General features: G+C 49.4%; 1 protein-coding gene across 4 annotated transcripts in view; it reads left to right on the forward strand.

Annotated features, from left to right (window-relative positions):
* Nucleotides 1–16208, forward strand: part of LOC119458616 (kinesin light chain) — a 441510-nt gene that overhangs the window by 41498 nt on the left and 383804 nt on the right. Inside the window, exon 1 of one of the 4 annotated variants that reach the window (XM_049671310.1) lies at nucleotides 13271–13602. The exons of 1 other annotated variant lie outside the window; for it this stretch is intronic. In XM_049671310.1, the coding sequence (XP_049527267.1) occupies nucleotides 13574–13602 (29 nt within the window). In that variant the 5' untranslated portion in view covers nucleotides 13271–13573. Of the gene's footprint in view, nucleotides 1–13270; nucleotides 13603–16208 lie in introns of those variants that run through there. 2 more of the 4 variants (XM_049671309.1, XM_049671308.1) reach the window with 2 other exon arrangements.

The following is a 16208-nucleotide window of genomic DNA, read 5'->3' on the forward strand; positions in this document are numbered from 1 at the left end:
CACGGTAGTGGGCATCTCTCTACTGCGCGCTGCCTTTCTGCAAGTCCCGGCGTCTTCTTGTGAACAGCTTCCACGGAGCGCTCTTACACTTTCGTATCTTTTCAACGAACACTATAAAGGGAGCAGGAAAATGTCCGATCTTATTACCGAGCTGCCAAGTACGACGCCGCCTCGGACCAGTGAAACGGCAGACCGGACTTTTTAAAAAAGCCCCGGAGGACGTTCCTAGGGAAAATATGAATTGAATCGAGTTACTCTTCTACGGTACCACATATATCCTCTCTTTCCCCGAGAGCATGCCTGTTAGGCAAGAACGAAAGGCAGGTGCCGACGACAACCCTCCGTGACGTCATAGATTTTGACAGCATCTGCTCGGGGCCAAGCGAATTTTATAACGGCAGAGATAGACTACAGGGCATTCTAAAGTAGCCTAAAACTGAACTTCGCAAATTTCACTAACTTTTGTTGCGCCATAATGGTTGAAATAGAGAAAATGCGTTCAATAAGTGACGTCACGGTGACGCACAGGCGCTAGAGTTGCGGTGGAGCTTACAAAAAAAAAAAAAAAAAAAAAAAAAAAAGCAATACCATACTTTCATTGTCGTTCGTCTGCTTGGCACTCTGTACGGGTCGCATGCCGGGGTGGATGTTATCATCCTTTTTCAAACCGGTTACAGAGACGCGCCCCGAAGCTCGTTATGTATATGCCCTCTTGCTGCTTCCTGTTAAGGTCCTTAATAATATGGATTCGTGCACGAGGTAGCGGGATCGAATCCAGGCCACGGCGGCCGCATTTAGATGGGGGCAAAATGCGAAAACACCCGTGTACCTGGATTTAAGTGCACGTTAAATGACCCCAGGTGGTTCAAATTTCCGGAGTCCCCCACTACGGCGTGCCTCATAATCAGATCGTGGTTTTGGCGCGTAAAACCCCATAATTTTTTTAAAATATGGATTCGTGAATAGCTGTCGAATATTCAAATACTTTGGCGCTCTGAACTACGCTATATATGACAGTATTTAAAGGGACACTAAACGTAAACAGTACAACCGTTTATACTATTGAATGGTTGGTCTGCCGTTTTTCAAGAACCTCCTATTTTGTAGCTTAGTAGAAAGCCTACCGATTCGAAGGTGCCTAACTTGCATGGGTTTCTTGGAAAGCGAGTAGAAGTTTTTTTAAATACAATTTTTCTGTTCGAGTTGTCGCTTATTAAAAGTGTCTACGCATGGCCGCAACACTGAATACTGGAAGCGATCTTGGCAGTTGTATTCCTCGCCATCACTACCACGTGACAATACAATTCTGCCATGCATGGAATAAAATGACGCTCGTTTCCGTCGATGTGACTGACAAACGATGTTCTCAATGCGACCACAATCCAATCGAGACAGTATCATTGGTCTTTCGAAGCTCAATTCTCGTTCAAACCCTTGTGCCCCCGGAGCAGAGCGTCATTGTCACGGAGCCAGGTTGGGACCGTGGCACGTGACCGTTCTGTCTATATACCTGACGGCGGTAAACGTGTTTGTCGGTGGACAGGAATTCGATCCGTCGCTTCAAACTGCACATCTGCGCCGGCTGCGTTCTTCGTTGCTCCGCGTGTGCTTCGGTGGTGCAGGTTGGGGATCCACTTGTTGCTCATCTCGCACAATGTCCAGGCTACGCGTGCGTCCTCGTATACGGCTTCTAAAGTAGGTTGGCCGTGGGAGCCGACTGGGCCCTGCATATCACACGCCGGTCGAGACGACGTGTCGAGGGTCTGCGGCGAGTCCCCGTCGTGACCAAGCCCGACGCAGAACCGGAATGCTCTCCGCAGCTCCGTGCTGGTGTAGAAGAGGGAAGGTACCGGGCTTGCTTGCCGAGGCAAGGTCGATTCACACGGTCGGGAAGGCGAGGTTGAATTGCGGTTCCAAACCACTGAGCGGCGACATCGATTATGGTCACGCGACCGAAGCGCGATAAATATGAAGTCGCGACGAACGCCGTGCTAACAGCTGCTGTTATCTCCTTGCGATTCGCGGCGGTATACGGTGGGAGGGCGTGTGCATAGTTGCATGACCGAGATTTTCGCGAGGGATGCCCATTGGCACTCGCTAATAAGAGATAGCGAATGTTCGTTCATACTACTCCTTCCACTTATTTTTTCCTCGCTACGCCTTGTCGCGGAGAAGACACAGCGGCGCGCTGAACAGTTTGGCGCGCCCACGTGGTCTGCCGTTTCCGATTGTGTCACCGTGCAGCCATGCACTTGCATGTAGCCAGATCTCCTTCTCCGGTGCTTCCCTCTTTCACGCCACGGAAGACATCGTTGTCAGACCGCCGCCACTCTGGTTAGAGTGACTCTGGTCGTGCGATTGCTCCACATACTACGCCGCCCTCGTCAAAGAGCCTCATCCCGCCGCCATTAGCATTGTGGTCACGCGGCGCCGGAAAGAAGTCGGGCGCGCCGCCGTGGGGGGCGCGTGGCTGCTGCTCCGCGTCGGCATAGTTGTGTGCACGAGGCTGTCGGAGGGTGGGCGCGCAGTGGTCGCCACGTGTGGACACGATAGTCGCGGTCTTCTTGTGACCGTGGGATTTCCGGCCCACAGCTCTGCTCTGCCGACTTGATCGGGCACGGTCGCCCACGTTTACCGGAAACACCCCGTTATATTCGAGCGCTCACGGAACTTCCGACTTAATATGATGCCCTCCAGAATAGTCTTTAACGAATAGTAATCTGAATTGGGTGTCTCTCCCGGAAAGTTTTCTCGGTAAAGGGAAACATTGTGGAATCTTGTCCACGTTGAACGCTGTTGACGTATCCTTCCTACTGAGCGGGCGACGTATCCTTTTCGTCGGACTGTGCTTCTCTCGTAGTTTGTATGGCGACACTCTCGCAGGACAGCGACGTGGGGCACTTTAAAGGGACGCTAAATCAAAACAGTCAATCAACTTAGACTGATAAAGTATTCTTCGAAAACTCTGCTGGCGTTCATTACACTGCAATAGGTCAGTTATTAGAAGAAAAAATGAAACTCAAAGTAATTTTTTTTTTAATTTCGCGCAGTAACCCCAACGTCAACACTTCAGTGGGACGTCACGACTTCTAAAGTAATTTTTCGTATTTGGGCCACGTTGGCTCTGTAAAAGTTTGCGAAACTTACCATGTTCAGTCTTGGGCTCCTTTAGAACACAATGTAGTCAATCTTTACCGCTAAAGAATTAACTGAGACCTAGAAGACGCTGTCAAAATCCATGACATCACGGTGAGCTGGTTCGGGAACTTCAAGGTGGCGTCGCCACGCGCCTTCTGTGTTTTTCGTTCCTTTCTGGCTTACGAAGTGGTTTCCCACGGCAAGAGGGGTGTTTTCGGTATTGTGGAAGGTTAATCTACTGATACAAAAGAAATCATTTTTCTATTTATCAGTGTCCCATCGGCCGCTCCATGAAAGGCACGTGCGTTTCTTCGAGCGGCCGTGCTCTCGCGATCGCAGCAGGGACGCTACCGTGCGGCAAAGGTTGATTTGTTTTATAGATTCATTGAAACGCGTCCCAATGCAGGAGAGGTGCCGTAATCCATCGGGATGAGTTGTCACCTCCAGGGATTTCATAAGGCACACGCAAAGCGCGGTATTGTTGCATTGCAGCCCCTTCGGAATGCCGCCGCCGCTTCCGGGAATCCAACCCGCGACCTCGTGCTCGGCGGCAGAACGCACTCGGAGACTGATCGAGCACCGCGCCGGGTTGCTGCTGTAAGGAACGAGGTTGGCGTTGTTGCGTTCATTGAACTTGCAGGGAGATACGTGATGTGCTCTGCGCGACAGCAGACGGGACGGAATGGCACGACGGAGACCAAGCGCTGACTTCCAAGTGTATTTTCGTGAAACACATATACTATGTAGGCGTCACGTGGTCGCAATCGCAACCGTCAGTTTTACGAAAATGAATATTTGTTGGAAGTCAGCGGCTTGTCTCCATGGAGCGTTTCCGGCCTTTGCTGTCGCGCTGTGCACGTAATGGATTCCCAACTAGCTCGGTCTCACACCTTGCATCAAGGGGCCCTGAACCACTTTTTAGGCATTTAAAGAAATGCATTTGAAGTTAAAATAGGCCATTTCAGAAATACCTTGCCGCAAGACATACTCAATGCGTTCAGCAGAAGCGTACATACTGGCGGCAATCGAACACCCCCTTCGCGGTGCTTCCGCTCCTTCTTCAATGCCTTGCACTGCGAAGACTACGGCTGATGCGGAGCGTGCCCACAACGCTCCGCCTACTGAACGTCACCGTGGCGCGCAGTTCAAGTTTGACTTTAGATGTTCACGTAGACGCCACTACTTTCGATTTTGGCGTCTACGACACGTCAAACGTAAGCCAAACATCGGCGAGCCGCAGTGCGTTTAGCCAGTGGCACGGAGAAAGAAGCCAGTGGACTGGTCGCAGCGACCGCGGTATCTACGCTACGTAGCAGATCTCCGCTTCATGCAACTGTGTTGCGTATGCTTTGTGGTTTAATTGAGTGCCTGCTCGCGCTTATATGCTCCAGTCTGGCCATTTTGCTAACGTGGTGCGGACCGGCTTTGTCCTTCACCAGCTTGACCGACGGATATATATAGCCGCATCCAATTTGCGCATTTTTGAAGCGCTATCAATGAGTCTGGCAAGGTGTCTAACCAGGAGCGGCCAGGAGTCAGAGCGCGCGTCTGACTTCGAGTTTCGCGTGGTTCGAGGGTAGTTGGGCGTTCAAAGCTAGTCGACGTTAGCGGGACCCGACGGCTGACACCGATCAGCAGGGTGGCCAAAGTTAATTCCCACGTGGGCGGCCGAGCGTGAGCAGACGATAGTTGGCTTCATCCGGAAGTACGTTTTTATAATCGAAATTCGATAGCAGATTTTCGCTTACTTCTTCTTGTTGATTAAACTTCATCAATTAATACACACAGTAAGAGTAGGAAGAAGCGCACGGATGCAAACGCCCTTCTTGATTGACGTCAGCTGTTGGCGAATAGCAGCCCCGTGTGGGAATTTGCTATATATTACGAAATAAAGCGTCCAGTAAAGATTGAGGAGCAGGCTTCTGTAAAAAAAAAAAAAAAAAAAAAAAAAATCGTCGTGTGGCTTAGCCGTCACTGGTATTATTTTAGGACAAGCTTGATGATGTCTTTTACCTTGAAGTATTAGCGAAACCATCATTTTTCTTCTTTAACTCCCTCAGCAATTTGGCAATCAAGAAGTCATTTCTTACTGTTTTAGTTTTTATTAGTTATCATAGTTGGCGCGAGTAAAGTCGTAGGCTCGGTTTGAGCTGTGAATTACATTTTATGCGTAAGTGTCAAATCATCCCATTGAGCGAAATGCAGATCCACTAACGTGAAACCTGGGGACGTGCGAAGCATGCAGTAATGCACCGCTAATGGGCTCATACTGCCTTAAGCAATGGCTCATAACCCCGTATACGCGGCCTCTCTATTACGACGACAGAAGAGAAGTGAAATTCTACGCTGGAATGATGAGCGGCAACGCAGCCAGCTGTGGAAGACGACGACGAACGCGAGCCGCTTGCTTTACCGTGACGACGACGACAGGAGACGCCGACAGCCAGAGCGCATAAGGTGCTTCGTACCTAAAAGAGCGTTCGAGAGAAAGGCGACTCACCCACCGCGTACGACTGCAAAACTTGGTTGAGATGTTCGCAGTAGCGTATGCTATCCGCGGACTGTGTTTTCCCCACCAAGCTCGAGGGTTGGTTCGGGACCCCCTTCCTGTGAGACACGTGCAGCCGACTTGACCCAAAAATCTCGTGCGCGTCGGTGTCGCAAGAGGCATTGTCCTGCTGTGTCGTATAGCTGGCAGCCTTTACGATTTTTCATTTGCGTAATGTTTAAGGCAAAATCAAAAAAAAAAAAAAAAAGTGAGATGCAGTCGCTGAGTGATTTGAACAAAAATTTCCGATTTTCCGGGCTTTTCCATTACACGGGTGTACCCGCGTGGCAGCGACATCAACTGATCGGACCAATGTATAACGGCCGCCGAATGTCCGACAGCCGTTACGTGAATAAATGCTGCATTGATAAACTTGCTATGCATTTCTGCTCATCTGCGTCATAGATCATTGTTACCGCGCCTACCTGCGTATAGAGCAGTGTGGCTGTTCACTGCATTTATATAGGGCAAGGTCTGCGAATATTTAATGAACAATGAGCACATTGAGTAATCAAATAATTTTTTGTAGTATTTTAAAACTAATTTTAGTATTTTTTTGCTTCTATAGAAGTGTTCTTTCATTTTCTAAATCCTAAGGTAGGCAAGTCTGTTCTGCTGTACTGTGCCGTGCCGTCCTCACGTGCGCATTGACTGGTCGAACGTGTTGGTGCCGCCGCCATCGGCTGAACTGCGTTTCCGGGAAAACGCGGCACTGCACGGAACTATCGGTGCTCTAATATGTATGCAGACGTCCGCGTGGGCTGCCGCTCCCCGGGCACATCTTGGCCGCCGCCGTTTCTAACGGGTTATCGCCGATGCCTCGACGGAGCTGCTGCTGCGTGGGCTCTCTGGGCTGGTGTGGCACGGCGGAGACGTGTGCGAGGGAAGCATGCTGTCGACGCCGTTTGAGGAACTGCGCGCCCGAATGAGGCTCATTCAGAAGCGGCGCGAGCTTGTCCGTTCGCCGTGCAGTCGGTCCCTCTTTGATTGGTATACACTCGTGGCTTGTATTCATATTAGTGGGTGGCTTTTGCGCGGAGACCGCAGATTGAGTTCAACGGGCTGGCTGACTTTGGGGTGCAGCTGACGACTCGATTCCGACGAAACTAGCGTAACTTTGGATACGGCGGTTTTAAGAGTAATGCTTAAGAGTAATGCTTTCCCCATTTTTTATTAAGTTTTAATTGTTGTTTCCCCTTTTATTGGGAGACCCTTATAGCTGGTATAATAAGGCCGGCGTTTCTTTTTTATTCTTTTTTTTTGAGCTCCAGTGGCCTATAGAAGAAAAAAAAAAGGAAATTCCTAAATGCGAAACTTTGCAAGACACGGCTCACCCACCTTACAACTTAGCATCACAGGTTGCTCACTGCCCATTTTACATTTGTAGAAGGCTGTCGGAAAGAGGAAAAAAAAAAAGGACGCTTAAGCTTTGCCTTTAAGAGTGGAACGCGATAGCATTCAAAGATCCTGGAATGCTTGTCAAGGCTTCTCGGCAACTGCAACTTTCTTTTTTCTGCACCTTCGCCTCCGCGCGCCGCTACCGTTTTACGCTGATGATGATGATGATGATTTATTGGCATCCCCTTTGAAACGGGGCGGCGACAAATAGTCACCTAGCCTGCTTGATTTAATGAGGTATACTATACATGTGCTTTATCTAGCATTTTTGTACACCTCTCATTATTCTTTTTTTCTTTTCAAAAATTTACCTTGTACCGCTACCTACGATTTTAAGAGATCAGGTCGTATCCATCTTTTCCCTGCTTTTTTTCCACCAGTACTCTAATCGTCTCTTGCTTATCTCTACGGCTGATCTGTTGATGTTTCCTTCCACTTTAAACCCAAGCGCTTCTGGGAGTTGCACGTTACCTACGGTTCTCGCTGGGTGGATCCCGTCGCATTCCATTAGGATGTTCTGAGTGGTCTCTGGATCTTTACTGCAGCATACACATGCCTCATCTAGTTCCGAATATTTGCTCCGGTATGTTGAGGCGAGCGCTATCTGGATGGTGTCTTTGCAAGTAACATACCCGGGCACGCCGCTGTATGAATGGTAGAAATGCTGGAAAAGGGGTTTGTGTTTGAGTTTCCTCGTAACCGAACTATATTTTCTCGTATATTCAAATTACAATCCGACGCTATCCGTCTGTAAGTTGTGGTTAAGTCGTACGTTACGATTTTTCTGGCGTATTTTACTTTGAGACATCCAATTAGTTCACTAACGCCTCCGCCATGCGGAAGGCCTGCGTACGCAGGTCGGGGTGGTTCGGGATAATTTTCTCGGCCGCGGACGCCGGCGCCAATGTGAAATGCAAGGTCGATCCAAATAGGTCGCGAAGCTTCGGTTTAAAATCGGTTCAGAACGAATTGTCACTGACATCAACATGGGTGGTTACGGGAGCAGCGATTGAAGCGCAACTATGTTTGGAGGGAAGAAATACTGGGAAAGAAAACAACGTTTTTTTTTTTTTTAATTAAAGCAAGACACAGATCCATTCAACGAAAATAAAATTCCTAGTAATTTTTATATACGCATGTCGAGAAAAGAAGATATAACTCTATTTTACTTGATCATTATCAATAAATACTTTTTTTCAGTGCCCACTGTAAGAGCAAGGTATATGGTAAGAGCGCCCACCGATCGCGGTGGGCGTTGACGCCGCTGTATCACTTGCAATGCAACCCAGCTCTTGGAAGTGTGGAGAAAGGCGTGCTCGTAAAATTCACCTGTTACATACGCCCCCCTCGCATGTTGTGTTGTTTTGCTTGTCAACGTTTGTCTGAATTTGGTGACGCGGGTAGTTTCATTGTTTCTTAACCTGTTCAGTCAAAAGTAGTGAGTTGCGACTGCCAGATACTTGTTTATTTTAGTTGTTTTCGTGCGACAGCGCTGGCCAACAGGCTTGGCGGCCAACGAAAGGACGATCACTCTACTCCCAAAGCGTTCGTCGGCCTCCAAAGAAAGTATGTACTGTGCAGCGGAGCGATTTCGACACTCGTACGGCTGACCTTTTCCTGCATAGCTTTCCAAGCTGAGCTCGGAACGCCCATCAAGTCGAATGGCGGGACATTTGAATATACAGCTCTAATCACAGGCCTCTGAAAACAATTTTCGCGCCTTTGAGAAGGACGTGACGTCACTTCTGTTTTTAACGGATATGAAGTTACATTATTTTTTCTTCCGCCGAGAGTGTCCCCTCCTGAGCACGAGGTCGCGGGATCGAATCCCGGCCACGGCGGCCGCATTTCGATGGGGGCGAAATGCGAAAACACCCGTGTACTTAGATTTAGGTGCACGTTAAAGAACCCCAGGTGGTCCAAATTTCCGGAGTCCCCCACTACGGCGTGCCTCATAATCAGAACTGGTTTTGGCACGTAAAAGCCCATAATTTTGTGTCCCCTCCTCACCGAGATGGTGCTAAGCCCCATAAACCGCCGATCAACCGCCATGTTTTGAACGTATGGACTTCTATGGAAGCTTCGCTACCAGGTGTATTTACCGTGTGATATGCGTAACGCGTCGCTCGCTGCGCACCCCCCCCCCCCTTTTTTTTTTTTTTTTTTCTTTTGGTGTCGTCTCCGCGGGACTTCACGTGGAAGCGTTTCCTGAAGAGTTTCGGCCTCGTGTCAACACCCGGGCAGGCCCCTCGCAATTGCTCTGCCGGCCTTGTCTTTGGCACCGCCCTACGCTAGCAGGCTGTCGCAAACCTCGTTAGCGCAATGCGTCCTTCGTGGCTGAGTCGACTGAGGCTTCCGAGTGACGATCACTGATGGGCCACGCGCGTGTCTGCAGCGCGAGTAGGCGAAGGTTTAAAGAAGCACTCTAAAAATAATAAGTTAAAGGGACGCTAACGACAGAAAAACAATTAGCTGTGTTAGTAAATTACCTCTCTACAATTTTGAAGAAGCCCCTCTTTGCCCCGAGAAATAGGTCCGGTATGAAGAGGAAGCTTTAGCGAGGGCCCAACTCCGATGCCGCCTAATATATGTAAAAAGCAGAAACGTTTTTCTGAAATAAATCGTCTGGGCAGATTTTAGTGAAATATGTGTTTCATTACAGAGAATAAGTTAAATTCTAGTGACTGTTGGAAGCGGAATTTTGATTTAAGGTGTGAATCTCTTGAAAGAAATTTTCAAATATTGGAAAGAAAATAGAACCACAAAGTTTAAAAATTGGTAGCTGTACACGTAGAACAGATATCGCAGTTCTGTAAATTGCACCCATTTGCATCCAGCGGACAACTTTTTATGTCAACTTATATCTTACGTGAATTCGTTACATTGTTCACAAGTGTTTCGCGAAAGTTCACTCGCGTATTAGTGGTCTATTTGAGAGCCCCAGATGTCAGGTTGAATGACGATGAATAAAGTCCCTATATAAAAAGTACCGCGATCTACTCTTTCCTCCGCCGCCTCCTCTCCTAAGCGCTTGTTTTCTTTACTTTTGCTTGCGAAAGCCAAGTCGACGGTGGCGCACCTATAAAGTCCACGTTGAAGCTTTCAGGCCGGCCGCCGCCCGCCGCCGCCGCGCCGGCGACTGCGGCTGCGCAGAGGACTTTCAACATGGCTCTGAGGCGGAAAAAAAGAAAATATAAAGAAGTGAAAAGCGCGCGCTATCATCGTCCAATCGGAGTTACGGGAGAGAGAGAAGCGCGCGTTTATCAAAGGATGGCGGTACTTTTCTTATATAGGATTTTAACGATGAAGAACGCCGTAGCAGAAACTGAATCACGAAGAAACTCGTTTTTGGGCGAACGTGTGCCCAGAAAAACCAGTGACACTGGAAGCACAACGATGGCGGCGAGAACAGTCGACGATCACCGAAATCTGATCAGCGGCTCGACCGCGTCGGATTTTATACGCAACTGGTCGAAGGTTCCAGCGTAATCACTGGTGCCCGCGTCGTCCGGAAAGTACTACACAATTCGCGTAACGCATACAACCAGATTTCATGAGGTTCGCGGTTGCAACGGATAGAACCGTCGATAAGATTGGAGAAACTTCCGATACGTGCAGGGGCGGCCTTCGCCGAGCCATAACGTTTAACATTTGTTAGTCGGTGAAAAGCGGTTACCTGAGAAAGATAAACAGCACACGTGTCAGCACAATACGTCAATTTTGTCCGCTTTAGATGTACTGATAGGTGCAGCTCGCAGAATTGTGATATCGCTTTCATACAGAGTTGTAAACGTGATGGTTTCGTGTTCTGAGAATTAGCGCTCTTCAACAATTTTATTGCAACATTCACGGCCTCGTCGAAAATTCGCTACAACGGTCACTAGATTTTAACTATTTCTTTTAAATACAACAAACCCCGTCAAATTTGGTGCAGCGGTTGCCGAGAAAAACGATTTCTCCTTTCCCGTTTATTTAGATGAGAGCCCCCGAGCTGAAGCTTCCTCTTAAGCCTGGAGAAAGAGTGGCGACGCCGCTTTGCATTTTACCGCACCAGGTCTCCCTGACGTCGTGGGTTTTAATGTCCGTAATCTAAAAGAGTGAGAGACTCAACGACTTAGCAAGTTTCAAGAACCTCTACGTAGCCACAGTGTCCCGAATAGGAAAAACTTTGGAGCACATGATGTCACATTGACGGGCTGTAACTGGTGGCTGCAACGCGAAATAGAAAGAAAAGAAACAAGCGCTTTAAGCTTTATTTTTGGTCTTTTAACTAGCAAACGGAAATCGTGGCATTAACGGAAATCGAACCTGGATATATCGAACCCCCCATATAACGAATTACTGTGTATAGCGAACAGCTGTAAAATTCCCTTTAGAATTTTTGCATAAAATTCCTATTTTATGCATCGAAATACCTATATATAAAACTTTTTTCTGATCCCCTTCAGATTCGATATATCCGGGTTCGAATATACTTTGTTAATCCGTCCTGACTGGTGTTTTCTCTTGATAGTTTACGTTTAAGCTTTGTGTTGGACTTAAGTGGTGCTTATGGGGGTATACCGTAGTAGGCCTGGCGGTAGGAAAACTGAGCAGGAAGCGACGGTCAGGTCCTCTCCCGCTTCCAGGGCTGCTCTGCCGTCGCCGCGCTGGTCGCCCAAGCGTGTCTTCCTCGTGGCACAAGGCGCCGGCGACCTTCTCGTTCAGCTGTGGATCGCGCCGCGCCGCCGAGTGTGTGCGCGCGCGATTGTTACGCATACCGAACACGCGGGGAGTCGAGGAGAGATTGCGAAACCCGTCGTCCCATTGTCAACTGTCGCCCATTTGTTACCAGATATGTATGTTTTGTTGTTGTACGAGCGCTTATTTGAGAGCCGTATACAGAAGCTGCTACGCTACGCCGAGCGCGATCACACCGGAGCACTTCCGTGAGAGCAGTAGAGGTGTGCGAACATTCGAAACTTTCGAATAGCGGATCGAATTTTGTTCGATTCGATTCCTATTCGATTCCGTCTTGGAATCGAATAGTTAGTGTTCGTGAATACGAATACAGTCGAACTCGGATATATCGCATCTGAATTGGAAACAAAAAAAGTTCGATATATAGGTATTTCGATATATAAAATAAATTTTATAAAAAAAAACTTTCAAGGACATTTTACGGTTGTTCGTTATACACAATAATTTGTTATATGTGGGTTCTATGTATTCGGTTTTCCAATATTTGAAGTAGCCAGCTGTCCGCCAACAAGCGTAAAATTGGAGTAAAAGTGCTATAAATATAATCGTGGTAGCCATCGTACACATAGAACACGAAAGTCACGCTAGCTGATGAATTCGAAACGTTTTGAACTTCTGCTAAAGGCGTTTGCCGACTTCTTGTTTTCCTTTTTTTTTTCTGTTTTCTCTGGTAACTGTATGCATCTTGAAGTTTTAAGCATGATCGGGATCCATAGTTAGGGAACGTAACGGTCGCTTATATTGAAACACTTGGAAAACCTTACGTCCTTAGCGGAGGTTTCATCGTAACCAGTGATTATTCCCTTCTCCAATGCTTTGGTGTGCAACTAATGGTGTAATTAAATATGCAGTAAGAAGGTGACCACTATAATACCTCAGGGGGTACGACATGGTAACCGCACCACACGTCCAGCAGTACACGACGTCTGCATGACCAGCTCCTTGGTCCAGTACTTGTGCCCCGTTGGCGTTCTGTTGGAATCGACGCCTTGGATTTATTGCGAGCAGCGGTTTTCCTACCTAAAGTGCCTGGATTTACTTTTGAAAAAGCGTATACAGGGACTTTATTGAGCTCTGGAGGGGTTCTCAGTCGGCGACCCGTGTTGGCCATCCTTGGTGACCTTCTGACCTCACGCTGCCGCAGCAGCGTCTGACTCATCGCCGTCGGTCGACCCGTCTGCCGGATTCGATCCGCAATCGTCGCCAGTACGGCGCCAGCTTGCCACTACGCACCCGTCTCAGTCGAGGCACTGGAGCAAAAGCATTGGCTTCGCCATCGTTGAAAATAGAAAAAGAAGCAACCCCTCTCGAACGGGGACCGCCCCCCTTTTCGATCGATACACGTGGACGTCACTGGCGACCGCAGCGCCGCCGCCGCCGCAACTGGGCGACGCCATCTTTGCCGGCGTGCAGACGAAAACCGTCGGCGAAATCGCAGACGTCGTGTGCCTTTCTGCAGGTCCGCTGCTGCCGCGCCGTCGGCCACGCTTCTTCACGTGTGCGTGACCTCGTGCATTTTTCGTCCCGATTTTGTTGTTGCTTTGTTAATGCTTTTATTGCCGGCACGTTCCCCCGTGGTGTATCTGCGTGTGCGCTCGGTGATGACGGGTTTGCGATGAGCAGCCGCCGGGCAACCTCCTTCGTGGACTGCTGTGCTGCCGCTCGTCGGTTGTTGAGGTGCTGCCCCGCGGGCACCGTCCGTCCGTGCGTGACCACGTTTTCATCCCACCGTGTGATGCGTCCGCAGCGATGTCTCAAGCCATGAAGGAGTACAGGCTGTGAGTTACCCTACCCTGTCCGCATTTTTTTGCGTCGCCTTCATTCGTTTGTGTTGCACCCCGTGGTTCCTGGTGGAGGACTACCTTCGCTCTGTCTCGATGGACACTCTCATTGCTCGTAGTGTCTGTCGGTACCGGTGATCGTTGTTGGCGTGTTAGTCGGGAACTGAGCTGCTCTCTGAATCAAAAAATACATCCGGAAAACTGTTGACAGCTGCGTCATTTGAGTCGAAACTCTTAGATGTCCGAGGGAGGCAGGCGGTCGCCGACCGTGAAAGCACAGTTGAGCCTGGGAAGTTTGGAGGGCGTAAGTTTTATTTTTCTAGATTCAGAGAGGCGATCGCAAAAGCGAGTTGGTCGCGAGTTCAGCGAATAATGTGTTGTCACCGTTCCCTGGGCGTCATGGTGATGCTGGATCTGCTGTGGTTGCCCATTTACTGCTCGCTTGGCGATCACCGCTTGTTATATTGGGTACATGCGCGCTGACAAGCACACTGAACTTGATGACATATTAAGTTTTATTGTTACGAGCCGTTTTTATATACTGGTTTGAGCGCGAAGCCTGTTAGGTCGATTTCGGACACATGTCCGTGATAATTAAATGGTGATCAGGGGTTGTATTCTATAAGAGTCCACCTAGTGAACATGTCCATTTCGTCCAGTGTTGAAGTGCTGATTGGCTGTGGCGTCTGGCTGCTGCTGAAGCGCACCCCAGCCCAGCCAATCATAACTTCAACAAACGAAATGGACATGTCCACTAGGTGTTCTCTTACGTAATACATCTCCTCCGAACTCCATGGTGTTCCCTGTTTAGCTCTGCTCAGTGAGTCACATGATGTGCGTCGACAGCGTGCGCGAGCCAGTCGGGGCAACGAGAGTAGCCGCAGAAGTGGCGGCTATCTGGCCATGTCGCGTGTTAAAACCTGGAAAAATCGGGGAATTTCAAAATGCCAATGTACTCGAGTAGACACACGCTGGCGCACGTTAAGGAACCCCAGTCGGTCAAAATTGACACGGGACTCTCCACTCCATATGAAGTGTCTCAAAGCCCATGTGACGCTTTAAATCCAATCAATATCGACACATGGCAACAGCAGGGGTCGATGAATAGGATCTTAGTATACAGGAGAGTGCCTTGCTTTTCTTTATTTTTTTCCTCGGCTCCCTTTCCATTAATTCCAGACGCGTGGGTACAATAGAACGGAGAACGTCATTTTCACACCGGTCAAAAAGGCACAAGAGGGACAATCAATGCTCTTCTACTTTGTCAGAGACCGTTGGCAAGGCGTATTTGAAGGCTGCACGGACTCAGCCTCGCTGAAAGCACTCCATCCCCGAGTGGGTATCCTGCCACGGTAGGATTGAGTGCGGATATATTATTTGGGTTGCCTGTCATCAGAGAAGTTGCGTAAGTTAGTTTTGCCTGGTTAGTGGCGGCACTCGGCAGGACGCTTTTCTTCGAACTGACGGATGCTGCTTTTTGCCTCGCTACGTAGGTTATGCGCGTGGTTTTTTGGACGGACCCATTGACTTTATTCTAAGAGTCTGATCCAGTGCAGTGTCTTACGCATTGATCCGGCACGCGGCGAGCTTTCAAAGGCTTCTTTGTTAATGTACTTCACAGTGACGTACAGCAGTTGACGCACTCGTTGTGGTTGATGTTGGTCGAGCACTAAGGCGAGGTTGCGCGGTCGTGTCCCGAGTCAGGAACAGCCGGTGAAGGGCATTGCCTAATTTATATCCACAGCTTGAAGCTGTAGTTTCTTCCGACATTCATTTACCCTCTGTGTATTGGCTAAACGTGTGCCGGCAGAAGACTAATAAGAGGAGTCACAGTTGGGGTTGATTAGCCGTACGGTGACCGGGCACCCTTGTCTACTTGGACACTTGCCGCAACAACACAGCACGGGAGGAATTTGTCGAAGGAAGGCCCCTGCCCCTAGCGCAGAACGCTCGGATTTAGCGCAACGTCGAGTAGGGATGATCCCTTTACGAGTGGATCGGGGCTTCGTCTCGCGTAGGGAACGATGATCCCACGACGAGGGGGAAAGGGGGTAAACGAAGTCGCACTCTTCGTCCCCGAAACCCCGTCGCCGGGATCGTCTCCAAGGTCGAAGGCTCGCTTCGTCGCGTCGACTGCTTGCGTGCGTCGTGTTCCTTGTTGCGGGCGTACAGTTGCCACGGCAACAGCGACTCGATCGGCCGCCGGCGCACACGCACGTACTACATTTGAGAGCACAGGCTCGGTGCGTCAGCCGGCGCTCACGTCAAACCGCTGCTGCTGCTGTTTCCAGTGTGTGTGCAGTTTAGGAAGCGGTTGTTGGTAGCGGGGGTAGGGCGCTTATCGGAGCTCCCATCGATTGTGAAGGGTGCCTTTTTTTCGTCTTTGGAGCTTCGTCTCCGATGGGACAGCCGATGTCGGGGCAAAACTCCGCAAGGTCGATTGCGAGGTTTTCGTCTCCTCGCGCGGGTTCGCCGTCGCATGTAACTGTGGCACGTGACTCCCTCTCCCACGATTGGTGCCAGCTGTCTCTTTCGAAAGCGGCGCGCACGGAGGCGGAACGGCCGGCATGCGTGACGCTTTGGAACAAAGGCTGCTCTGCGAA

Source organism: Dermacentor silvarum, chromosome 7 (genome assembly GCF_013339745.2).
Source record: "Dermacentor silvarum isolate Dsil-2018 chromosome 7, BIME_Dsil_1.4, whole genome shotgun sequence".
Taxonomy (NCBI): domain Eukaryota; kingdom Metazoa; phylum Arthropoda; class Arachnida; order Ixodida; family Ixodidae; genus Dermacentor; species Dermacentor silvarum.